The 27,967-nt window shown below is 38.8% G+C and overlaps 1 protein-coding gene across 8 annotated transcripts; it reads right to left on the reverse strand.

The window, feature by feature from the left end:
* On the reverse strand, window positions 1-27,887 carry ZNF644 (zinc finger protein 644). Of its 8 annotated transcripts, none has more exons than XM_053470367.1 (7): window positions 27,795-27,887; window positions 17,542-17,577; window positions 5,585-8,531; window positions 4,619-5,206; window positions 3,394-3,516; window positions 2,474-2,576; window positions 1-1,214 (listed from the first exon to the last, which is right to left on the reverse strand). In XM_053470367.1, exons 3-7 carry the CDS (start codon window positions 8,499-8,501, stop codon window positions 1,022-1,024), a joined length of 3,924 nt encoding a protein of 1,307 aa, XP_053326342.1. In that variant the 5' UTR covers window positions 8,502-8,531; window positions 17,542-17,577; window positions 27,795-27,887; the 3' UTR covers window positions 1-1,021. The 8 variants fall into 8 exon arrangements, with proteins under 8 accessions (XP_053326342.1, XP_053326349.1, XP_053326348.1 ...); XM_053470374.1 differs by having other exon boundaries at window positions 5,585-7,190; window positions 27,795-27,811; XM_053470373.1 differs by lacking the exon at window positions 27,795-27,887 and adding an exon at window positions 27,635-27,690 and having other exon boundaries at window positions 5,585-7,190.
* Between the last annotated feature and the right edge of the window lie 80 nt (window positions 27,888-27,967).

Genomic DNA, 27,967 nt, shown 5'->3' on the forward strand with positions numbered 1-27,967 from the left:
TTCCATCCTCACAACATTTATTTCAATATTTCTGCAAGTAGGCCCTTTGCATGAGCATAGTGTTACACAATTTTCATACACAATCACATCCAAAATGAGTTCTAAAATTTCAACTGTAAACATTCTCATTATGTTGAAATATTAAACTTTCTCTAAAATGCTTGTGTGGAGCTAAACTGAAAATTAGAACACTTTAAAACTGTGGTGAGAAAGCTACTCATGTAGAAACATGTTTTAATAAACAAACTAAAAGGGAGAAAACATAAAACATTAAAAGAGAAATGAAAAAGTGAATTTTTGCTATAAGAAACATTTACTCAAAATCTACATAGGAAATGTAACTTAGTAAATACATCTTTGTTGACGAAGTAGGAGGTAGCATGGATGCACCAGTTAGTGAGAAATGCAACTGAAATAGATATTTCCTTACAACAAATAATTTCCAGTACTATATACACTTTCAGAAATAGCTGTGAAAACAAGTCACCCTCCACTTTTTAGTACAAAAAGCCTCTGTATAATAATAATAATAATAAAAAACACAACTATACAGATTTGTACTGATTGCCCTGGTTGAATGGAACAGTCTTCTGAATTATGCAATATATTGTAATACTTTAATGCCCCAAATTAAAAGGATACATTGTGTACCAGTTATTAGTATGATAAAGTGTCATACAAATACGAAGATTCAATGGTTTTTGTGTTTTCTTTTTAAATATGGGAAAAATTTGACATGATCAATCGTATAATAAGAGTAAAATATTCCATAACAAATTTAAAAAGTTCAGCAATTCCATGTTGTACTGAACAGTGAATGGAACACATTATAAAACATGTTCCAACTCAAAATACATAATGGCTAATTAGTGAACATTTTCATACAATGGCAAATCAGTATTTATTTTGTCCTTTGTATTATAAACAAGTGTAGCAATGACAATAAAAAATACAAAACAAAAACTGTTCCAATGTACATCCGACTAACTAGGCTTAGTCTTGCTTAACATCTTAAACTTGTTTATGTTGCTGCTTCTGCCGTTAGTAGAGGAAATGAAGTCTCCGTGATTGACGGGGTCTTTTTTAGCACAGATTCTACTTCAACCATACCAGCTCCAGTCCGTGGAAGATTTGCATTCACGATATGGCGCTGCAAGTGCTTTATCCAGTCTTCTTGCACAGACAAAGGTCCACGAAAGACAAGCCCACAAAATCTGTTAAATGTTCAAAATATTTACTCAGATCTTTATTATATATATATATATACACACACACACAGACATTTGTTTTATATAGTGCCATCAAATACCGCAGGGCTGTACAATGGGTTAACAGGACATAAGTATTAGGAGGGCCCTGCTTCAATGAGTGTATATATCGTCCAAAGCAGAAACAAAATGGCACAGCTGACAAAGAGAAGTAACATTAACTAACGGTTTAGTACTTAACCTCCATTTGGTTTTATCCTATCACTATCTTACACTGAGCATAACGGATATTACACTTTGCAGCAAAAGGTAACGTAAGGAACAAGATAGGGCATTGAGAGAGGTCTGCGGCAGTAAAGCAACGTAAGAGTGACCAATTAAAAATAATTCAAGTAACAAGTGCCATTTACTATACAAGATAACACTAAAAATACAGAACAGGTTGAGGTTATGTATTGTACATAATGCATTTACAGGTTTGGCATGTTTGCTGTACAAAACTTTAAATATAATCCAGGATACATAACTGTTTAGTACAGAACGTGATAATACCTTTCTTAAATAAGATATTTAAATAAAATAGTGATATTTGACCTACGTAGCACTCATAAGGTATCATCAGATATATAGACAGGGAATATATTAACCTGCAAGACAAATGTCTATCAAAACATTCAAATGTAATACTCACAGGGTTACAACCAACTTATGTTCCATGCAGTTAAATCATACATTGCAGTTACTTAATATCAATGTAGTGATAGGAGTATTTTAATGTATGTGAAATTGCCCAAATGCCATTTAAAGGAATTTAATGGGCAAAGTGAGGTACACCTGGTATTATCAACTACTCAGAACAGGTGTCTCCAACACTAACAACACTTTTTCTGATGTAAATAATTGCAGTATTAGATTAAAGGGGACCATTTAGTCCCACAAATTGACATGTTTTTTTAAATATATGAATAAGTGCTTAAGCATGAAACGCATCTAATTATGGTGGCAAATACAGTCTATGGTGCTTAAAGATTTAAATCAAGAAGCAGTGTTGTCAGATCTAAGCTCTTTTGTGATTTATACACAAGGACTTATGCCTGCCATGAAGGACACTGAGCACCTGCCCAGTATGTTTGTGGTACGTTACGGCTTTTAACACGGAGGTGGTTTGGGCTACCCTGACTCTGCAAAGAAAGTAACACTTCTGATGTTCTGGTTAGAATGTAGAATCAGTTTTGTTTTGTTTGACTGCAATCTTTAAAATGTACCTGCATCTCAAGATGTATACTTCGTCAGCACTGTGAGATAGTGGCAGTCCCTTCTTCTTACTTCCAGATCTTGATCTTGACTTCTTTTGCTTGCAATCCAATACTAGTACACAAAGTTACAGCATCAGCGTGGAAGATGCTGCTACATACCATACAATTGACTATTACAGTTTAAATGCATATAAACAGATATATTCTGATTAACATTCACAAAGTTTTCTAGCCACTCTCTCTCCCGCGCGCACACACACACACACACATATATATATATATATACATAGAGAGAGATATTGAGTGGTTAATTATATACATACACACACACACGCATACCAGAAGCATTGCCAATAATTAAAAGGGACAGTCATGCCATTTTTTTCTGTCAATAATCAGCAATGCACACTACATTGGCTTCACTATTTTATTTAACAATGTTTTAATAATTTAAATGTGGCCCGTTAACCTGTATATATTCAGCAATACAAAAGAACAGTGGAAATAGTGGGTCCAGGGAGCAGACTTCTTTTGTGTAGTTGTAAAAATAAAAAAGGAAAAGGCAGATTTATTATTTTTGGCCCCTCTCCAGGTAAAATCTAATAAGCATTTAGGACAAAATGAAAAACACTGCTTGTATACTCACTTTGGGACAGCTTGTCTGTTTCGATCTTTGCACAGGTACTAGGAGAACAGGCCCCATCAATGCCAAAAGTAGACAAACCTGTTAAGCCCTCCCAGTAACATCGCCCTTTGGCACAGGCTGGCTGTGGCAATTTTAGTGCTCTAATAAGCAAGATTAATAATGGGATGACTGCCCCTTTAAAAGAAAAATAGGCACACCCTGTATAAAATTATATACAGCCTATTTTCCAGGCAGTTCAAGTGCTGTACCTATGAGGTGTAACACCTTACTTTCAAAGACATACCTGATCCAGTCAAAAGTCCAGCGCTCTTCTTCCGTGAATAGGCTCTCATATGGTTAGACAGGCTAACAGCACTTGAAAACGTTGTATTGCAATTCACACAGGTCCTAAGCTTCGCAGATATACCTAACAGTCAAAAGAAATCTAAAATCCAGGTCTCTCCTAAAAATACACATTTACGCACCTAACTCAAACTCGGTAACATGTGAATAAGTAATGGCCTTTATTAATCTATACTATATTAAGCAGAATCTACTGGCAGAAACCGGTCTTGTTTTTAAATAAATTTAGCAGAAAAGGCTGAAATCAGGGACACAAGCTTTATAGCTAAAAAGATGCATGCAAAAGTTTTCTTGTTTTTTTTTTTTTTTTAAAGACAAAAAAATTCAAACTAACCATGCTCTTTGCAATTGACAAACTGCAACCTATGGAAACATCCACAATGCTAATTTTTCAAATTATTTACAGTACTGTGCAAAAGTATTAGGCAGGTTTTCAAAAACATTCATCAATCCAATATTTCATAAAAAATTAAACTATTTAGGTTTTTCTTCTGTTCACTCAATTTGAATTTTGTTAAAAAGATAACTATTAAAATGTCTTTTTTTGAAAGCAATCTTACTTTAAAGCATTTTTTACACCTGCCTAAAACTTTGGCACAGTACTGCATATATATTATACTTTTCTATGGGGAAAACCACTGTTTTTTGTGTTTCATAGAGCACATCATACCAGATTAAAGTTGGACTATATAGCAAAATAGACAGACTTTCAAAGCTTACCATGTTCAGAAACGGAATTAAAAGCCTGGTTGACAAAGTGGTAATTAAAGTGCTATACCCACAAGACTGTAAAAGGCTCAGTACTAAATTAGGTTGCTGATGAAGGCTGGGAGAAAAGGTGGTAAAACACACCACCAAACAGCTGTTAGACAAAACATTTTATTCAGTGCCTTTTATGTTTATTACTCAGGATGCGCAACCAATAATGAAAGTTAATGATATGTAGTTTCTTGCAAAAATCTTGTGTTAAGCAAATGATCAACAAAACTTGCTCGTCACGGGAAGCTCAATAACCTGTAAAAGTCGACTATTGCACAAACGCGCGCGCGCACACACACACATATTATATACACACACGCACGCACACACAATTTCATGCTGGGAGGTGTATAAACACCCCATAATCAATCTGTTGTAATTACATGTACACATAACTATTGGCTTACCTGACTGCAAAGCGAAATCAATGGATTTATGTGGATTGCACATCAGCGAACAGATTTCAGGTACTGGAAGAAGGCATTTCTGCATAAAGCGTTTCCTTGCCGTTTGACTTAACTTTTGAGGGGACGTTTCCGTATTTCTTTCGTCGCTAGATCTTTTCATTTTAAGAAGTTCAATTAATGAGAGTGGCTGCTCTTTTTCCTGCCCAACCCTGCCATCACATTCACTTTGAATGCTCAGTCCTTCATGCAATGTTTCATCAGACAACGGTTCAGAATTTAGGCCATTGTGGTGTGCTTCAGGAGGTATAGCATTACTTGTTACAGAGTCATCACTGGAAGATTTCCGGGCTACAAAAGGCTTGTGAGCAGTACGCCTGCTGCTCAGAGCTTTCAGGATTTGTTCATATTTTTCTTCATTTTCCAACATTTCATTGAGGACACAGATTGGAGACTTGTGCGCATCCCACTTGGTTTTACCTAGTCTTTTCAAATGACCCCGTACATGATTTGATAATCCAATTTTAGTATCAAACCAGCCTCCGCAAAGTGTGCATGCATGTTCAGAAGGGCTTTCAGATTTCTCTACCACTGTTAAGTAGCACAAAAAGAAACGTCATTAGACTTCAACAAGATATATTCAAAACACTGAAGAGGTCACTTTATTTCTTCAGTGTTTTATCAAAGCACATTTTAGTCAACATAATTTTTAATACCTCAAGGTTTCACTTTGTAGAAAATTATAGTGCCCAGCAGCTTTGGTAGATGAGCTGTGAGAAGGTGGAAGCTCAGCGATGTGATATGGGCCCAAAAATTACACCTTTTCTATCTTTAAATAAAACCACAAAGTATGGACCTCAGCATAGATGGATTTTACACTATGATTGACATACTTGTTTGTACAAAGAAACTGGCCGCTCTACTTTTTCTTCAAGTCATGAAATCTGCCCCAAAAAAGCAAAATCTTACCTTTCCTCACTCTTTTAGTTGGAGTCCCGGTTCTCTTGAAGTGCTGCATTTTGTCACTTGTCGCGATTTGTTCTGGTGACACCACATGGCGAGCTTCGTAGGTTAATCCTGCTCTGTGAAGATGTCCACGCACATGATTAGATAATCCAACCCCCGTTTCAAAGGTTGCAGGACAGTAAGGGCAGGATTTCTTTTCAAGTGACAATTCACTCCAGTGGAATATAGAATTGTGACCCTGCAAAGAAGAGTCTGAACTTTCTAGATGGTTATCACCGTGGACATCATGCATAAACGTATCTTCATCACCGTCTTCGTAATACTCAAAAAAATAACCATCATTGTTACTGTACTGCAAAGAGGAGTCATCACCGTTTTCTTTCACTTTCTCGTTGAAAATTGGATAAACCACTTGTTTTGTTGGACTACCGTAAGTGTCATCTGGAGACTCTGTGCTATAATCGCCAAGCTCTCCATTCTCCCAGGAGTCACAGTCATCCTTTTTCTCAGACGAGTCAAGTTTCTTAAGAACAACATAAGTCATTTTTTGGAGAAAATCTGGATAACAGTCTAAGTCTTCCTCTGTGACCGGGTGCTCAAGTTCTGATTTAAGCACCCTTTTGACAGCTATCCGCCTGTGATCTTTAAAACCAGCAAGTTTACCCTGATTGAGATTCTGAGGGTCCATAATCAAGCAATCGTTCTGGATATTGGTCTGTGAAGAAAGCAGGTGTAAGGGGTTGACAGAATTCTCACCTTTTTTCAAGTTTAGTGGGTAAAGGTCGCTGGATTTCTTTATTTTATAGCCATCCAATTTCTGCCCGTAGCGGTAGGTATGATTGAACCTAGTATGTTTTTGTTTTGTAATCTGCTGAAAATACTTATGTTTTTGGTCATTGCTAGTGAATAAGAGGGATTTGTTTGGGGAAATAGAAGAACCACAGACTACAGACTGAGCAGCACTTTTCCTAGCTTTCTGTATCTTGTGTTTTCTGTGCAACTTTGCAAAGTTATTTTGAGACATTGAGCCATATGGTCTTTTCATATCTTGTTTTAAGACAGAATTCTTTGGAAATGAAGAGGACTGTTTCACAAAATGTTTTGTTTCATTGCCATTATCTAAAAGTTCCTGATCAGAGAAATTCTCTCTCTTAACTAAAACAGGACCATCAAACTGATCCATGGAAGATGACGGATGTACATATTCAATGTGTTTCTTTAAGATATTTCGGACAGAAGTGGTAAAAGGGCACATCTTACAAATATAGGTTGCAGTCTTTTTGGATGAAAGGAAAAAGGAATTTTTCAATGAGGTTTTTTTCTGAGCTTTCCTCTGTGGTAGATCCGAAGCCAGTATAGAACATTTTACCACAGCCCCGTGGGCAATACCTCTGTGGCACTCCAGCTCATTTTCAGTCACCGCCATAAAGTTACATTCTTCACAACAGTAGTATCTCTTATCTTTTTCGTGGGTTTTGGCATGCTGCACAAAGGTCTTTGGACAATTTGTTCCAAACACACACTGTGGACATTGCAGACGGGCGCTGCGACCTTCATCCTGAAGTTCTTTCAATTCCCGAATCTCCTCCATCAGTTTCTGCCTTCGTTCCTGGTGAATAATCATATGTTTAAGAAGTGAATTACGGTCTCTAAATGTTCTCCCACACTCCCTACAAGCATATGGTCTTGGAACATTAACATGGCGAAAGTGATTATTTCCATCCAAATGATACATCATGTGCCTATGTAGATGTTTCTTCTCCCTAAAATTCACATTGCACTTTGTGCAGGGATAAAATGATGGCTCTTGATCTCTAGTGCAACTTGGTGGTGACTGAGGTTCACAACTGTTTTGTACATCATTAGAAAAAAAAGAGCTGACGTCAACAGGTGAGGTCTCACCAGGGAAGTCACAAATAGGGTTATAAATAAAATGTTTGATAGCTTCTATTCTCTCTTTTGGAAGATGATCTTCCGTGTCATCAAGAGATGTTTCAGACTTGACCTTTGTCAGTTCATACTTGTGTGGTGCTATAAGTTGCTCTTCATCACTGTCTTCCATGATACCTATATTTAATAGTTTAGATTTTTTGGAAATATAATTTACATCACAATAAGCATCTTCAGAATAGCAACGGGTTATCTTACTACCATCCATTTTTCTTTTGCGTTTCTTTTCCACCCTTACAACAGAGTTTTTTTCAGAGGCATCTGTTTTTTCATCTACACAGTTTGTCTGAATATTCATATTAGCATCCCTTCCTGCAATATAGTCATCTGTACCACAGAAACTCTGTGTCTCATTATGCACCTTGTTCACTGCCATCTTCCTATCTTCACACACATCTGCTGGCCCTTCTAAAGTGCTCTCGGTTTGGAAACTATTTCCATTAGGTGTGTCAGAGCCAACAGAGGTGGAGGTAGGAGGTAAAATGGAATGTATTTCTTTCTTGGCATGTGCTACATCAGGTAAAAAAAATAAAACTTGCTGACTTGACATCTGCACAGGATTCTTTGTAGACTGCTGGAGATCGTATGCCACCTTCATAGTTGAACATAAATCTGTTTGCTGACCCACAAGTTGGTCACTGGTTAACGAAACACTGTTTGCATTCAGGCTGGAAGTCTTGGTTATGGAGTGTGAAACCGATCCATTAGACAAGGCAAAATTTTCACAAGCTACAGTGGGAACACCAGCAGGTAAAAGCGGAGAAGGCTGAACTCTGCTTAAGGCTTTTTCAGACCCGTCCCTTGATAGCTCTTCAGGCAGAGTCAAAGGACTATTTTTCTGAAAAGCGGTTTGAGACTCTTGCATTTTCTTAAACACTATATCATTTTCCTCAATAGAGTTGAAATTTGTGTCATCTTTGAGGCCTTCTTTAGCACCAGTACTTTCAGCATCTACTTGCGACTCCGCCATACTGTTAAGCTTCCCATTAAACAATGTATTCTAAAAATAAAAAGAAAATGCTAAAGTATTCATAATAAACAAGTTTTGATAGCCATTTTAGCAAGTACAAGTATATTACATTTAATGTTTATGAATTAAACAAAAACTGGATAATACTAAGCGTTCTTGACTGTCATAAAAATTATTTCTGCTTTAAAACTGAATTTGTATCTATGTTCCACCATCACACAATTGGCTTTCGGAACGTAGCATAAAAATGTTTCATTTGGTACACCTACATGCTAACATATGGCTGCAACTCTATATATCAGGGCTCAACAAACCCTGATTTTTGCAGGACTGCCATCATGAATCCAGAGCAGCAGGTGCCTCACTTCACTCAATTCACCATGCAGGAAAGATTTCGGTTTTGCGATGGCAGACGATGGGCACTGCAGGTGGGAGTAGCGTATGTATATATACTGCCAAAGTCAGAGAGTGTGTGTATACTGTAGCATCAGTGTGTATGTGTGTGCTATATGTATAGTGTCAGTCTGTGTGACTATGTGTGTAAATGTATAGTGCCAGATTCAGTGTATATACTGTATTGTAGTGCTAGATTTAGTGTGTGTTCAAAGTGTTAGATATTTTTACATGTATGTTAGCCAGTGTGTGTGGTGCTACCGTGTATATTAAAATATTGCATATGTATGTGTGTAACCTTATGGTATTAGAGTGTGTGAGTGTTACTGTATGGTGTCAGTATGTGTGTACAATAGCTTAGAATGTTAATGCGTGTGTTACTGTAGTGTGTTTGTTTTTGTGAGCATAAGATATTACCGTGTCTTATTGTATCGCGTTAATGTGTGTAAATGTATATTAGTGTGAGGCAAAGCTTGACTAATCCCGTGCGCCAGGTTGTATAATGTGAAAAATCAAAACATGATTTTTAAAAAAATAAAAATAATCGGGGGGGGGTTTAGCAAATTTGTCGACCACTACCATATATAAACCAAGAGTAGTTGCTCGATCAAAATTGTGATCTTAGGGATGATACGCCTGCGAAGATTGTTGGTGCTAGAAACAAAGCAGATGGGCTACTGCAGCAGAACAAGGAAACGACTAAGATGACAACCAAGTGCAATTTTCTGTAAGTACCGTATTTCCTCATGTATAAGACGCACCTTTTTAGAAAAATTTGGGGTGTAAAAACGGTGTCTCTTATAGTGGTTGTAGATTTTTTTTTTTTTGCTTACCTCTGTGTTGCTCAGCAGCGTCTCTTGTTCCGTCGAGGAGACACAGGAATCCAGTGGAGTCACGTGAATGTGCATCACACCACATGACTCCGCTCCTGCTCCCCTGGGCTAGACATGAGAAGTTCACTCAGAGTTGGAGCAACGCAGAGGGAAACAAAGTCTGCCAGCAGCACCGGAAGATCTGCAGTTCAGGTAAGGGTGGGGGAGGGTGTATGAGCCTGCGTGAATGAGGTAATGAATGAATGTATGAACGTGTGTGTGATAGCATGGATGTGTAAGTAGGAGGGGCAGGGCACAGGGAGGCTGAAAGTTATGTGCATGTGTTGACTTCTTGTGCATGATAGGAGTGTGATTGCTATATTAAGCATACATGACTGCTAAAAGCAATAACACTCCTATTATGCCCAGGCATTTCCAAATTCCAGCACTGCCAACATCACACTCATCCTGGAATCTGGGCAAAATTAAGGTGCGTTTTATACAAGGGAGCATCTTATACATGGGGAAATACGGTGAATAAACAGCCCTAGAATAACTATATACAGCATTATAAACGCAAACTCATCTTAACGGCGAGGTTGCTGAAAATCAGATTTCAGAAAGTGTAGGCGGTCAATAACCATAGATAGCTTCTTGTGATTAGAATTGTATTTTCTTTTAATTTTAATTGTTTGACAGCTATTGTATTTATGTCTGCATTTATTTAAGGAAAATCTTTTATTTATGTTCCAGTGCAGTATAAACACAATCATATATAACCACTAGATGCATATATATTATAAATTTGCCACGTTAAAAATACTGAACACACACTAACATATAATGTACATTTTATATTCCTTATTCTTTATTAAGAATGTCAACATCTGGGAAAATGTGCTGCCAAACACTATACTTACAAAAAGGAAGATAACTTTTTCGTCCCAAGGATACGTGTAACAAGGGAGATCCTTTTTGAAAGGCACATTTAATCCAATATAAGAGAAAGTCATTTAATTAGAAATTGTTTACTCTGGTATTGGTTTTAACCCATTCAGGCCAAGGAGTTTTTCATGACCCAAGGACCAGACTTACTTTTTATAATTTTCACCATATGCCATGTTTCCCCTTTTCCATATTTAATGAACCCACACAAACTTTGTTCAGGAGACGTACGGCCTTTTAAAATCATTATGTCCCTGCAACAAAGTTAGGAGGTACCAGTACGTCCTAATGGGCTTTGCGGCACAGGCTTCAAGGACGTATCAGTATGCCCTAAGCGGACTGAACGGGTTCGACTACACAAAATCAAATTTGTATTATCTGATATACCTGTGTATTACAACATTTCAAGTGATCATTTGTTACCACAGTGACTGAAAATTAGATCATAGTCCATTTTAGCACTAAAAAATGGTGCTAAAGCAGAACCCAGCAGGATTCTGGCATTACTTTGTAGAAGATGTTAAAAAAAAAAAAAAAAAAGAAAAAAAAAAAGAAAACAAAATCTACTGATTTTAAGAATAATCAGGGAACAAAATACCTAAGGTTCTATTGCTTATGGTAAAATATAAAACCTAACATTTGTGGTAACCTCTGAAAATAAGTATATACAATGTGTTATAACTTATTATAAATCAGAGGTAGACAAATGTATGCTCACTCAATTTGAGATTACATATTAGCGTTTCTCAACAGGAAGAAATGTTGCTAACGAAGTGGTAAATTCAGTGTTAATGAGTGGCTTCACTGTTACCACCTCAGAGGTAAAACCTTACATGCTCCATCCATCTGTTCTAGTGTTAGGGCTTTACAGAAAGAACAGACGCTTCCCATTTAAACTAGTTTACTGTTGCCCCTTAACAGCAGGGTAGCAAACTATAAAACATATGAATTACTATTATAATTAAAAAAAACACACTTCTACCCAGATAAGCACTAAAACTAAAGGTCACACCACTATTAATATAGAAAAACATCAAGGTAGAAAACATCAACTATGAACAGAGGCACATATACCTAAATCTGTTTTTAAAAAAGGGGGTGAAAGTTATCAATTTTGCCAATATGTGACATGCTAAACAGAAGACTGCTTAGCGATGCACGTGAACCTCTATTTCCTAAAATATAACGGATTACCTCTTCTCTTTTTTGGGAGACCAAGGTAATTACAGCACATGACAAAATATGCTGTGTGTATATATGTATTCAAACAGACATTTCATTTTAACCCAAACCATAGCATTCTGGGGAGCCAGACATAGCAATACAGTGGAGTAATTATTTTAAATTTACCTGTATGTGTATAATTTACAGGTAAGCATTCGTAACATCACTGCTCCTGTCTGAGGGCATACAGAATTACACTCATATTACATTTGGTTTCTTCAAACTATCAGTATCAATTTAGGGCATAATGATTGCATTTTAAAAGCAGAGTGCAAACAAAAAAGGTATAATTCCCACCTGACACAAAGTACAGACAGTACTCTAATTCACAGTAAAAGCTGACAAACTAAGCATTTAGAAAGAAGGCAACAAAGGTCAGAGCTTTCTTCAAAAACGACACAAACTTAAATGCTCGAGGCTATTCTTATCGTCTACAAATTTTCAACATCAGTATTTTTGCAAACTATCAGCACTTGCTATAACACCCTTGCTACACTACATCTTGAGGTTACTACAGAAGAAATGAGGTGATAATTGCATATTAACATAATTATTCGGTATTCCTTCTATGGAAAGTGGCTGGGTCACTACAATCCAGCTTACATCTAGCCAGTCAGATAACATATGCTATCCACTTTGTTAATTATTCAATTTGTTGAAGGATTAATCTTAACCGCTGTAGTGCGCCAGCATCTTTATATTTGACATTTATTTCCCTTGCATACTAAAAGTGTACAAACGTTTGTGAACTGGAAGTTTCAGGTTCATATGCTTGGCTCTTCCGGCTAGGTTTCGTTTTACTCGAATATACGCTACAAGAAATAACAGCCGTATTTACTAGAAGCAGCTTTGATGTGTAACACACCATGATGAACTTAAAAATAAATATATATATATATATATATATATATATATATATATATATATATATATATATATATATATATATATATATATATATATATATATATATATATATATATATTAGTCCTAAAAACCATTTATAATGTTGCGCACTGATTTTAGCTAGTCAAGACTGACAACTTTCAATATGTCCATTCTCTATTGTTCCCAAATAAATAGATATATAATATATATATTGTGTAAGTACTAGTATGGCAAGAGTCACTTCATACAAACAAAAACAAACGTCCATTGTAACATTAATTCCAGATTATAACATAATTACCAATTGCTGTGCAATTTACCCAGAAGGTTTAAAACAGCATTAAAGATTATTTAATTTTAAAAAATCTAAAAATGCACAAACACTGTGGAGGCCAGTTCACATATTATATTAAAGATGGCATTATTTTGAAAGCCAATGTGATACCTTTTTAGAACGCCACATACTATGTATTTACATCACAAAAAAATAAAATTAAAAACACTATGTAATTTGTCACATTTATAATTAGTAAAAGAAGAAAAGGTAGGTTATCACTAATCTGACGCTGTACAACACTTAAAATACCATCCCAAAGAATAAACATACTAGTTTGGGAAATGGGGAAAAAAATGGAACTGAAACATTAGCATGCATTAAAATAAAATATAAAATCACAACCCCCTTACCAAATGAATACATTTTTGCAGTTGCAAATAACCAGCGGTTTCCTCTAGCTGTGATTCAACACTCATTAAAGCTGCTAACAAGTTTTTGCTTATTACAGGCTCAATTTTAAAGTTACATTTACTGGTGCAGAGACATCCGTTTAGTATACATTTCAATAATTATCAAGTCACACGTTCATACGTTAGAAATCCTGTCACAATGGCCACAAAAGACTACATTTCCAGAGTCTAGCCATGCGAGAGAAATGTGTAAAATATATACGTGTCTCGTGGTACTCCTTCCAAATGCAGAATCTCTCCAAATGCATAATCTCTCCAAATGCTTTCGCCTCTCTCTTTTCCCATATACCAGTTACCTGGCTGCAGAACATGATTTCAATCCTGCCACCGATCGCCTGCTTAACAGTGGTGGGGAAAAGGGGACCACGGAAGGGTCAATATGCTGCAGCTTCTCCTTAAGGGAAGTCACTTTTCCTACTGGTTTAAGAATGCATATTAAAGTACTTATAAATTCTCCATAGGTGAGGCTTTATGGGATACCGACCAGTCCCTTTAATCTGCTGCTGTTCTTTCACTACATTAACTATTTATTCATTACTGCACAAGTTTTTAAATTTTTCAATATGCTGCACTGTGTCCAAAAACTGTATCAACACCTAAAAGTGCCCCCCCCCCCCCGAGAGAAACTACATATACCAGTATGGAAGTGCCGGTTATGCGTTTGCATCTGAATACAAAGAACAATTTTTGTTATTGGGCCAAATGCTTGAAGAGTGAACATTTTATAGGCCATCTGAACAAAGGCTAGACATCTAGCTATATGTAAATCAGGCGGTAAAACACTGTAGGCAGTCATATGAAACCTGGGTGGCATTCGTTAATTAGCACAAATATAAAAAAAAAAATAAACACTGAGCCAATGTTTAGTCTTGATTGTGATGACAGTCCCTTCTTGGGTCCTTTCACTATGATTAGTCAAAAGATTCCTCGGGGTGACTACATCTGAAATAGTCCTATTGTTAATCAGTGGGCAGTATAAGGAGATTAGACTAAAATAACAGCGGAAATATTCTGAATTTAATTTTCTGTATAACAATAAAGTTATCGCTATACAGAACATAAGTTACAGTATTTAAAGTGCCATTATTCACTTTCGATACCTAGTCGCCTATATGCGACTAGTACGCATAGATCTATACTTACATGCTCTAATTTTAAAACACAATTGGCGGCATCTAAGTTCCAGACCAGTAAAAGCATACTCTTACATTACTTAGATTGCCATGTTAATACTGATCATGTAAAAATGGCTTGGCAGTATAAAAAGTAATTATACTGATGATTTGGTGAATGAGCTGAACGTCTGGACTTTTTGTATTCTGAAGACTTTATTGGCTAGGCCCTCGGATATACTTTTGAAATATAAAATGTTAAAAATAAATACTGGAAATAGTTTGTGCTGAAATGTAAGAAAATGTTCATATCATTTGAAACCCTTAAAAGATATTAATGGCACATATGTGCTCCAAATTGCTTGCTAGCTTCCTATACCTACAACACTCTTACAAACTTTATGGGTGTATATAAAATAAACACCAATTTACCAATAACTGTGGGTCTAAATCACACCTGCGTATTTTGAAGAGGGAAACCTGTGCGAGTATCAACTTCAGCTAGTCTGATGTATTAGAAAACAGACTCCAGACAAGAATCACTCATGGTTTATAGATTAATTTACTTAGATGAACAGTGTATATTGGGGGTCATTCATGGGAACAGGACCTATGGAGCTGCTGTAACAAACTAGTGTGATCAATGTCAGCAACATGACCAACTCAGTTTGTAAAACATACATCAAATATTTATTTACAAATGCAAACCGGTATTCTTTTTACATCAGGGTGGTCAATAAACGCACATACACGTGTTGTAACATGAGTGCAATTAAAGTGGGAGGGAAAATTACCACTCACGCAAATAATTTATATAACCCTAAAATGGGTTGTTTGCAATTTGCCCTAATCTAGTGAATTTATTTAAGATCCAATGAGTATTCACGGCTAAATGGACTGCTGAATTTTGCACCAAAGGTAAGCTACACCAGCCTTTTTTGCACAGACATTACTATGTGGGGTTATAGTGCCACCAAGTGGACAAATATGTCAAACTTTGCCTAAGAAAAGTATATTTTGCAAGCTCATCTTAATTGTGTTTACCTGACATCTCCAATGAGTAGCAGGTGAACAAGATAAAGTTGTGGTGAAATCAGATCCTAAAGAGATTATCTTTCAGTTTTCCAGAAAAGAATCTGCAAAGATTGCTTCTAGTGATATTTGTCATTTTTACCATATGTTTAAATCATGACCCCTTTTCCATCTTTGATGAACTCACACAAATTATACATCTTTTTGTTCAGGACATGTAGGGCCTTAAAAAAAAAAAAAAAATTAAAACATACATAAAATATAATTAGTGATAATAGATAAAAATCTATACTATAATAAAATTGCAGTAATGCTCTCCAGTGGGAGTTCGCCAGCATCGATAGAGGAGAGTCCGGGCTGTTGATAAGATGGTCTGATCTGCTGCATAGCAGAAGGGAGATGTCCCTGCCGCAACAGCAAAGCCAGGACGTATCCGTACGTCCTACTGGGCTTCTTACCACGTTTTAAGGACATACGGGTAAGTCCTAAAGAGACTTAAAGGGTAAAACATGCACATCACAGATAATGTTTTGTTGGGTTAAATATGAGTAAGTTACCTTATAGGGTACCCAGTAGAATAAACAGAAATTGTTGGAGGCTTTAATATTGCATTGCCCTGACCTGATTATGTATTATAAGGGGCCATCACTGTGGAGGTCCTACAAACAAAAGTGTGTAGCCAGTGTTTGCCAAGCCAGTACTTTGTATAAATATGCTGCCTTATCAGAGGATGGCACCTAAGCAGTACCTTCATGCATTGCAGACATTGTACATACTACTTTTTATATCACCCTATATACCCAGGATTTCCATCTACTTTGGTCATTAGAGGGCAAATATTATAAATATCAAATTTTTCAAAACCACATGTTGCTAAAAGGTAGACATCCCAAGCTATTTCACTAGGGCCATTTTGACTTTTTCAGGCAGCCATTTCATCATCAAAATTTGCAGAAGCTTTATTTTCTGCGTGTACACATACATTGCAATGTTGCTTTGGATTTCTTACGCATCACATATGGAAGTGTGGAAACCATTTTTTTTATTTATTTATTTTTAATTCGCACACACCAGTGGGAGTCCATGCCTCTGCCATATTTCCTCACCCATGAAAAACTCCATAAAGTAGCATGGGCGAACTACATAAACTGGCACTGGTCACCATGCAATCCAGACCTGCATTGGGATGCAAGAGCGATATTTAGCAATGATGTACCAGGTACGTCTGGTCTGCTAGGGACACTTACACACGATGTAGCTGGTACGTCTGTGGTCATGAAGGGGTTAAGTATAGGGCTGCACAGAAATTAAAATTCTGGACCAAAACCGAAGATTCAGCATTCACTTGGCCGAAACCGAAAAAGAAACTCCACCTTTACTAAAATATATATTATTAATAGCAATCACACTCTTATCATGCCCAGGAAGCCAGTACATGCTGGAACCTGGGCATGATAGGAGTGTGATTACAGCCTCCCTATGACATGCTATACCCCCCCAAGACACACTTACACATCTATGCTATTACACACTTGTTCATTCACAGATACTCGTCCCCTTAATCACACATACTCTTTCATACACTCTCCCCCCACCCGCTGTGATGTTCATTTTGAGAAGACATGGGGGGGGCTCTAAGGAATCTCCTTGTGTGCCTTTGTCCCTTCCCTCAGCTACTTGCAGTGCATTATATCTGAACACATTTCCCTGTCCATGATATACTCATCGGCAATCTAGGTTAAGAAAATGCATTTTCTTGGCACATTAGACTATACCTTTAACAAAAAATGTAGATGGGATGCTTATGTAACGTGCAATGTGTATTTAAGTTTACATTCTATCCAGGTATAACAGTCGGTGGAAAGTTTCAAATAAGGGTTTACTTACAATGGTTTAGTCTTCTGCAGTCCAGGTGATAGTACCCTAAATTAAAACAAAGAAATGTACTTTTACCAACATGGCAATAAAACAGAATTCTAATATTTTTTATTCTCTATTCTAAAATTTGCATTACACAGCGCAACTACTTTCTTGTGAAGATTAAAGCGACACTAAACAATTGAAAAATAAAAAAACACTTTTGCCTTTTTATTTCCTCTGCTTTTCATCTCAACTGCATTATGAAGGGATATACAGTAATGTAATGGCGAACGTTTTTCCACCCAAGTGCCTAATTTGTGCAAGGTGTTTTGGTGGCTTCTCAGATGGAACCCATGTGCAACTGCTTCCCTTCCTTTCCTTAAGATATGAAAAAACATTGCATAATGCAGCTTATTCTCAATTATTTTAGAACATATACCCGAAGGTCACGTCGGTGCTCTGTCATAGAAGCCCCGGCAGAAGCGAAAGGAGAGGAGGATCCAGGTACCCTGCAGCGCTGCGGGGGATCTGGATCATAGTCTTGTAGTCTGACCTCTATTTGAGGTCTGATTATAAGAGGAAAAAACCCTGTCATATAATTGAGCAAATACAGTAAATATGGCCACCTCAAAGTCATGCCCTCCTCTCCGTATGTGAAATTGTTAGGTTATATATTACTTGTTATCTCCTGTTTACCCATTGTACGGAGTTGTGGCATATGGCAGCGCTATATAAAAATTAAACCAAACAGATGACAGATCAGTTTTCTCAACATAAAATTCAAACTTTTTTATACAAATAAATTACATTCTATGTGGATCTACCTACTATTTGATTTTACTCTGCAGGACACAAAAGATCATATATTTACATATGATCAACAGATCACCATGAAATTATATTTTATTAGATATGCAACCCTAGTGGGGTTAAAAGTCTCAATATTGCAAAGTAATTTTAAAACCTAACTTTCATTGAATATAGTTAAAGCATAGTATAAATTTAAAATGTGAATTAACTTTTCTAACTAACTACCTCTCCCCTTTCTTAATTCCTGTGTTGGGAGTGAAAGGTCCGCTTCTATACTCCTCCAGAAGCCTGCCGCAGTGCCGAGCACATGGACACGACATCATATCCCAGTGCTCAGCATCAACAGTTGGCACACTTCACATTAAAAATTTAATTTTTTTTTTCTAAAACACGTGAATGAAATGGTAACCAAACATTCAAGGATAAAATGAGAAGCTTAACTTGCAAGCCGATCTAAGTGCCAGTGCACATACAGTTTAGAACCACTTCACATGCGTGTACAGGGACAGGAAGATAGCACTTTCAAGTTCCAAAAACCCAAAACAAATACATGCTTGTGTTTGTATGCTTTTCAATACCATTATTGCAAACCTCAAACCTACATTTAACAAAAAAAAAACAAAGGGGAAAGGGACTGGAAGGTTCAATTAAATATATTTTGGCAACACTAATGACTAAAGCATACAGCAGGGGTCAACATATTTGGTTTGGATCTAGGAGCTAGCCAAAAAATAGAGCCAACTTTCCTTTCTTCCCCAATAATTTTTTTTAGCCTGTGCGTTTTTGTGTGTATATGCATAGTGGCAGAGTCAGTATGTCTAGTGTATTGGGAGTACCAGATTCCATGTGTTTATGCGTCCATTATAAATTTATATATGTGTGTGTGTGTGTGTGTATGCGTGTGCATGCGCATGTGAGATGCTAGCATGTACAGTGGCGTTTATGTTACAGTACGACAATAGCATGTATGTCAGCATATAGTGTTGGAATGTGGATGTTTGGTTTGGATCTAGGAGCCATAAACTAAGTTGTCGACCATTGCCATACTGTGACATACACAACGCTTTACATGCTCACACTACCCGACATACTCCAGACACTTCAGAATATACTACTCCCCTTCTCACCTCGTAAAACCTGCCATGCCACTGCCTATCTCCTGCCATCATCAACCCGTCACACTACGCTTTCCTGTGGAGGCGCTGGTGCTATGCACATTAAGTGATCCCGCTGGACACCTCCGGCTTTGCCCTGTCCCTGCAGTAAAGGGTAGGGTGCCAAATTCACAATGGCAGCCCGGGACACAGTCTTTACTCCCCTCTTGTAGCACAAAACCCTGGGCGCCAGGAAGTGGTTTCAAGTAGTCATGCTAATCAGGCGGACAGGATTTGTCAAGCCTGGGCCTGCACTATGGTATCCTTATCAGGAGAGTTTGCCAGAGAGTTGTTCCTGCTCCTTGACTTCACTATTCATTTTGAAGGTCCAAACATCAGTTTGTTTCTGCTGCAGGAGAAGCTTGTCAGGCCCTGTATAAAGCTAGATTTCTTCACCTTTTGACATGTTACACAGGGTCAGATAAACCTTTTGCAGGAGAAACTTCCAGTGTTGACCCCTTATAAAGAAAAGTGAATTAGAGAGTTAAAAGCCCTGACAACTCTTTTCAGTGAATAAACCCTTATGTATTTTAGGGAGTAGAGGTATCGAAGTATCAATTGGATTTTGTCCCTCTGTGGGCGTGCTTTGACTGTGTTTGACTTTGTTTCTCCATGTCCTCTTACAATCACTTAGTTTTTTGTTTTTTTATTTTTTTTTAATACTTATCCCTCCAAACAATGTATCCATAAACTATACCATTTATATTTCCTGACTGAACAAAAAAAGAGGATCAGGCACAAGATGGTTTGATAAGCCTTTAGTATTTTTGTGAACTTCTTCACTATATTTGTGTTTTGTTGTTTCCTTCTGTTGGGAGTATATTGTTACCACACAAACAGAAGATTTATGCTGCTGTTTTTGAAGAGCATTTTTTATGTACCTAGAATTGCATAGTAGAGGAGTGCATTGGGAAGCCATAAAACTTGCGGGCAGTCTTGCGGACGGCAGTCAGACACTGTGCCTGCGGGTCCCGGTAATCCGGCACAGTCCCGCAAAGCTGTCTTCACGCTGCTCCCTCACAGCGTCTCTTCTCTTACTCAGCCCAGGAACACAGCAGAACAAGAGAAGAGACGTTGTGAGGGAGCAGCACAAAGGCAGCCTTGCGGGACGGTGCGGGAAATCTGCAGTTCAGGTAAGGAGGTGGGCGGGCTTGACCACATATGCAGTGGGAGCAGGCAGGATTGGACACATGTTGCGGGAGAGGAACACACACATTGCGGGATTGGACAAACATCAACGGGATTTAAAAAAAAAAAAGCGGTCCCACGCAGGGCTCTACTGCGTAGATATTGGAGCTTCCTTGATACCCCGTGCATATGAAGCCATTTCATGTCACTGTTTAGTCATTCTTGTGGGTTTCACTAAGCACGATCATCTTTTCTAAGGGTTAAGTGCTGAGTATATACTTTATGGGTCTTTAAATATTACATTACAAGCCAATAATAACCACTTATTTGTTAATGTCTATAAACAATAGAAACATTAATTAATGAGTCTCTATATTCAGCTAAGGCTATCAAGGTTTTAAAAAAAAAATATCTTAATTAAAATACCCAGAGAGGAGGTTCCCCCGCAGTGGCGCAGGAGACCTGGATCTCTGGCAGCCGGTGAACATCTGTGCAAAGTGCGCAGACAACTTCCGCTGCTAAAGCATTGCAGCCCCGGCAGAAGTAGCAACCAGCAGCAGAGTTTGTCTGCGCGCATCGTCCAGACGTCCACCGGCTGCCCCCGCAAGACGCCAGGGAGTCTGGGGGTGGATTGGTAAATTGAGGTGGTGGGAGCACATCTAGAAGTAAGGTGCATTGTGAATTAAGGGGGGGGGGACCTTAAATTGGCTATTGGTTTTCTGTTTGGATATAACATGATGACTAACTGTATAATAGATATCAAGAATGTTAATACATGTATTCCTGTTCATTAGATAAAATACTGTGTTACCATTCCACTCATGTGTACTTTTTCTTTAAAAATATTTTTTTTCTTTAAAATAGCACCAAACTTTAAGGGTGTGGCCTAGAAGTGAGCCAATACGGTATATATTGCTACCTTACACTGAAATGTGTGCTATTAGCTTTGCAGACATACTAGTGCTAGAAGCTACATGTGTAACCTGCCAAAGAAATGCAGTGTAAAAGTATGTTACAAACATCCTGCCTGCTCTGGTTACACAGAGGAATCCCAGGGGAATTGGCAAGAAATGTCCTGGCTATTTTTCACTCCTGCCATCAGATGCACTTTAATGCATGATAGGTGGGTGCTTAGTTTCACAAATACATTCTGCAGAATCTCCCCTCAGATTCAGAGCCGACAGAACGCTATGTGCTGCAGTGTTTATACACCGGTGGGCATGTGTACGGTCTTTCCGTTTATTTTAATGGGAACACTTTCTCGCCACTGATTGGCTGCTCAAGCTGTCGGTGACAGGCACATACTGCCATTGACAGCTTAAGCCGCCTATCAGTGGCAAAGAATTGCAGCACAGCCACAAATTCTGTGTCAGGTTTTTCGTTTTTATTATTTATTTATTGGGGGGGAGGTTTGCATTTTGGAAGAATGCATTTTAGAGCAGGGGGTCAACAAAGTCAAGCTTTTTCCTTTCCCTAATCATGTTATTTTCCTGGCATCTGGGGTTCCCCAAGCCTTGCAATACACTAACATACATCTACACACTAACACCACATACTAACATACACACACTAACACTATATGCTGACATACAAACTCATGCCAATGCCACGCTATAACGAACGCAAGCACCACACTCTGACTAACACTATATAGAAAATGATACACGCTAACAGTATGGACACATACATACAGACTCTGGCATTACAATAGACACTGAGTCTGACACTACAGTATACACACACTCACAGACTGACTCCAGCACTATACCTTTAAACACATCAACTCTGATACTACACTATACACACAATCACACACTACCCCTCCTCATCTCATGGAGACCAGCCACTCCCGCTACCTATATCCTGTCATCGTGAATCCAGCACCCTATGCTTTTCTTGGGGGGGGGGGGGCGGTGAGTGTTGTGAGGCACCTAGCAGGGTCAAGTTACGTGCATTATGTCTTCCCGCTGAGAGCCTCACAGCACCCAATACACCACATGCATCAGCAGGAAAGCACAGGGTGCCAGATTCATAATGGCAGCCCTGCTAAACCCCTGAGCCAGATCCACTGATCTTCATAGCTTTTATACCATTCACAAGTGCAATAGCCCACAAAGTCAATAGGGTGTGGATTTAATAAGTCATAGATAGCGGAAGAGTAATAAGCAGCAAAGCTGCCAGTAGCATCATATTGAATTAACAATATGGTATATTGTAGACACATACAAACTTCAGGTTTTTTTTTTTTTTTTTTTTTACTAGGTCTACATTTCAAATTTTCATATTAAAGAAACAGAACATAGAAGTCTGCCTATATCCCCTATAGGCTCAAGCTTTAATCAGTCATATGCCAAGCATGTTTTAATTCCGTACCTGTATTAACAACCATCACTTCTGCTGGGAGGCTGTTTCAAGTGGTTTTTTGTTTTTTTTTGAAGGAAAAAAGTAAACTCAAGATACCGTATTTGCTCGATTATAAGACAAGGTTTTTCAGAGCAAATGCTCTGAAAAATACCCCTCGTTTTATAATCAAGGTCGTCTTCTAATCAGACCTCAAATAGAGGTCTGACTACAAGACTAAGATCCAGATCCCCCGCAGCGCTGCAGGAGACTTGGACCCTCCTTTCTGGTAACCTCCACTGCTGTCTGCACTTCCACCGGGTCTTCTATCACCGAGCGCCGGCGAAAGCGCGGGCAGCAGCGGAGGTTGTCTATGCGCATACCTTCCCTGGCTGCCAGACAGGGGAATTCCCTGCAGCGCTGCTGGGAATTTTCTTCTCTGGCAGCCGGCAAATGTCCGCTCGATGGATGCAGACAACCCCCTGCTACTGCTGGCACTTCTATGATGGAGCACCGGTGTCACATGACCTTCTGGTGCTCAGTCATAGAAGCCCCGGCATAACTAATGCCAGCCGCCACCCATTGCCACCACTAGACACCAAGTGGTCAGAAGCACTGGTAAGTCGGGGGGGGGGGGGTTATGGGGGGCATAAGGTTTTTCTGGAGGCAGAGTGCCCCATGATATGCCTTTTAACCCCCTTTATGCCACTGACTCCAGAAATGCCTTATACCCCCCTATATGCCACTCTGCCTCATGATATGCCTTTAATATATAATCGTGCAAATACGGTATATACACATACATGCATACACACACACACACAGAGAATCAATGTTATGAATATAAGTAACATGGTGGTGGGGAAAGAGGCAAATGCATATGGAAAATTCTGCAGAACGCTTACATGCCTTCACGAAAATGGTAGTGTCATGAAGCCACCATACGGATTGAAATGCATACGACAGCTGCAGTTTCCCTTTATTATACAAAGTCATTAACTATTACACTGAATGAGTACAAGCTTACCAAATCACTCTTTAAAATTAAATATGCGAATGTAGCGCACCTACACCAGTAAACTTTAGCTATAACTTTCTTCTTTAATAGACACATTTTTACACCTTAGAAAGCTCTCTCAGCCAAAAAGTGAAAGGAGACAGGGGATACGATTGGCTACAGGCTCAGTGTCTCTTCAATTGTACTAAACTAGATTTTATTATTGACTGGTTAAAAAGAAGGGCCTGCTCCTGTAAGCGCATTAAAACTGTGCCAGATCGCCGTTCATGCACCTGGTGAGACACTGCCTGAAGCTGGCTGTGAGCTAGCAAACACAGAAGCCAGAACCCTAAAAGTACAAAGAATTTCTAAAACGCTGTAAAGGACCAAGAATTATTCTAAAGTGTCAGGTTTTTTTTTTGTTTTTTTTGTGTTTTTTAAGGTGCACTATTTTTTTGTTAACACTGGCACAGATAAAAAAATAAGCTTTTAAAAATATTATACCCTTGCCTTTTGTGGTTTTTGCATTATGTTTTCAGGTAGCTACATATTTGCTGTTTTTGTGCTCTTGCTCAGTCACATTAGTGTAATCTGCTAAGGAAACACCCCGACTCCTTATTCAGCCTTGTGGTAAAGAATAGCTCAGTCTTGATCATCCAGAAGGACGCTCTAAGTATATGGTGGAACGGATTTTGTTAGCACTGTCGAAGAATCAGCTCAGTGTGGTGTTTGTGCATAAAGTCACCCAAAATATCACAGCTGACAATGGTAGCCACCAAGTCTGCAGATAAAGAAAGCTTATCGGCGCAAAAGAAGATAAAACTGGGTTATTGTCAATGCCACCCTACATTATTGCATATAGCACTGTACTTTAAGTTCAAGGAGAAAAAATGTCCAGGGTGCTTCCCATTAAAGCAGTGCTGCCATTTAAGGGAATGCTTTGACTGCACGTGGCATACTTGAGTGGGGAGTCCTGCCTCAAAAAGTTTACAATCCAAAGAGCCAGAGCAAGACTGTGTGGCGGAGCGGCGAGGTTTTTAGTACATCTTCAGAAAATTTAAAAGGACTGGTAGGCAACAATACAAGCCATCTGTCACTCAAAGCAAATTGGGGTTAGTCGGAAATCTAATTTTCAAGCTCTAAAAAGGGACCCACAAACAGATACACGCTTAAACTGTTAATATCAGAAACATCAACTGACCAGTGTTAAAATTTGTCAATTGATTTTTGTATATTAATGAGTTTATTGACTAGATACAAGATAAAAGCATTAAAAAAAAAACAGTTCAAATATTTGGTGAGACTGTGTGTACCCAAACAAAGCAGAAAATACTAGAGTACAAGGTTATCTGGAAAGGGAATTGTAATGCCCATAATTTAACCCAGGGTCAGGAAAGCAAACATGTGCTGCACTAATGCCTCTGGTGTAAATGTGCCATGTTTCACTGCAATGCCATTTATTCATTTCCAGCATCTCCCAACCACTGGCATAAAGCGTCACCTGGGGTACACAATTCAGGATTCAACTCTACCATAGACTTCTAAACAGCCAATCACCCCATTTATGTTGGCATTACCAATGATCATTGCTTCATTCAGAAGTCTGCATTCCAATTTCTGAATAAACATTATCTCTAACTACCTGTTGTGTTGCTGGTCTGTTTTGGCGGTGTATACCAGGGTGAGGACCCTTCTTCCTGCCTCTGAGCACCTGCATGGCGAGTGTGACATTTGATTATTTCCACTACTTTGGATATACAGTCTGGATCCCTATTTCTATGTTCTAAGGGGCCTCTTCCATTGAATGGAAGACATGTACAGAAGTTCGACATCATTTCTTTGCAAAGTTATATTTCCTTAAATATGTTTGTGGAAGTATAAAGTTCCTCTGTTTATGCATGGTTTTGTTTTAAACTATGGAGCCAGGTGAATGTTTGGCTTAGAGCACCCCAAAACCCAGTGCTACCTCTGCATGACATTGATCCAAAAGGTAAAGTCTCCAGATTCCGCAAAACAAAGGGAGACGGAAAGTCTTAACAGATCTTATCTAGGAACCGTGATGTCACTGTTACTTTAAGAGTTGCGTATGTTGAACGGGATGGACTTACTATGTTATAAACTGATTTGGAAGCCACCAGAAGTATTTTTAGTAGGATTAAGAGATCACTAGACAGCCATGCAAAATATATTCAGTAGTAAGGAGCAATAGGTTAACATTTCAAGAGCTATAACCCTGTACTTCCTGGGAGCAGACAGACACTTTACGGACATTCATTTCTATTTCTAGTGTAGTGTAAGTTGGCATGGTACCTGGAGGTGTAAAAATCTGAATTGTCTACAGCCACCTCTGATCTATTAACGAAAAGATGACAATAACTGCAATCAGTAGTGGGTGCTGGAAATTTCAGGATGTATTATCCTTTAAACCATACCTGCATGATAACCATTAGCATACAGAAGATCCAAGGCCTACACCAAAATGGGAAAGGTAATAGTATTTTGTCTGTAAGTTTACTAAAACCATTGTTTGAATTTGCTTTAAATGCCCCCTTTACTGATGTGTTACCCAAATCGAGTGAAAACTATGATGCACAAATGGCACCATTAACAAGCAAAAAAACAGTTGTTGACATCAGTACAGTAAGCATCACTAACAAGACAAAACAGAAACCTGACATGGGCTAGAAGGGAGTATAAAAAAAAAAAGGAGAATAATGGAAGTTCTCTAGAAAACAAAGAAAACCAGTTTGTCTAGACAATGAGGCTGACTGGACTGTACCAAGGAAGGTTTGGGGAAGTAAAAAAAATTATGGTAAAACCATGGCCCATGTAGATCAGAAAGACACACAGAATAAATACATATTTCATACCATCGAGTAGATGGACAAGTACATTAAAACAAGCTTAGCCTTCACTGAAATATTTTGCAATCAAACACATTAACCACCCAATATGCTGTATAGTTAATGGGCACAAGAGCACAACAAGGCCTCAAGCTGCTGGGGGCGTTGTATTTTTGACTATGCATGCAGGTCTTAACCACAACGATGGAAGACGGTGAACAATACAGGTAAACATAACATGCATCACTCACTTTCCTTGCCCAGACGTCCCCCAAATATTTTAGCAATGGCGGCCGCCTGGCTCACCGTCCGCTTGGAATTTACACCCTTCTTCACCCTGTGTGCCCAGGGATTGGCTGCGGCGAGTCATGTGACTAAACAAAACCGTCACGGCAAACCTAAAATGAACCCTTTGTCTACTGTCAATGTAGATTTTCCAGTCAGCAATAGCTCAATAATGTACTGCTCACCAGGGATACGGCCAACATCCCCGAGGTAGGCAATACGCATCCTTCAATACCGGGAAGCAGCCAAGACTAGGTGGTTCCCAGCGCACTTACTCCTGGTCCACATCATCCATTATGGTGCAAGAGCTCCTGTCCGCCATGTTTGTCCGTGCGGCAGAATGCGTCAGCCGCTCACCGCTGCCTACACTATGCTGGAAAATGGCGCCCGGCATTGAGACTACCCCCGTAATCAAAGAGTTAACACCTCGTTCTCGCGGCGGAGTGACCGCGAAGCCGGCGACGCTGCATACGTTACCTGGGACGCCGCGATTCAACGCGTTAACTTTCTAAACTACTGTTTATTACATTATCGCATTTTATTTCCCCACCAGACTCACTCACCTGCCCACCCGCTTCCGCAAAGGCCCAACCGCTGGCTGCACTTTTTTCAGTTCAAAACTGAGGACGAGACGTGGAGTCAGACGTTACCCTCACGTGACCTTCTCAGTTCTTACCCCCACCCCTCCCGCTACTACTCCCAGTCAGTCACTCACTCACTTACCGCTCTCTCCCTCCTCCTGTCTTCCCCGTGGCGCCAGAATGCGGGGCGCGCGCTGCTCTGGGAGTGAGCTGGGAGGGGGGATTACGGGGGCGCGCTGAGGCCAAACCTCAAATGTAAGGTGGGAGAGCCGATCCCTCCCAGGGCCACATTGTCCTCTCTCAATGCAGTGACGT

This window comes from Spea bombifrons, chromosome 6 (genome assembly GCF_027358695.1).
Source record: "Spea bombifrons isolate aSpeBom1 chromosome 6, aSpeBom1.2.pri, whole genome shotgun sequence".
Taxonomy (NCBI): Eukaryota; Metazoa; Chordata; class Amphibia; order Anura; family Pelobatidae; genus Spea; species Spea bombifrons.

Bases quoted from the DNA above. Each gene is read 5' to 3' on its own strand.
- ZNF644 (XM_053470367.1), bottom strand. From the start codon at position 8,501: ATGGCGGAGTCGCAAGTAGATGCTGAAAGTACTGGTGCTAAAGAAGGC. The intron at 5,207-5,584 runs GTAAGATTTTGC...GCTACTTAACAG, and splicing joins AACTAAAAGAGTGAGGAAAG to TGGTAGAGAAATCTGAAAGC. The intron at 2,577-3,393 runs GTATGTCTTTGA...TTTGTGTACTAG, and splicing joins TGGACTTTTGACTGGATCAG to TATTGGATTGCAAGCAAAAG.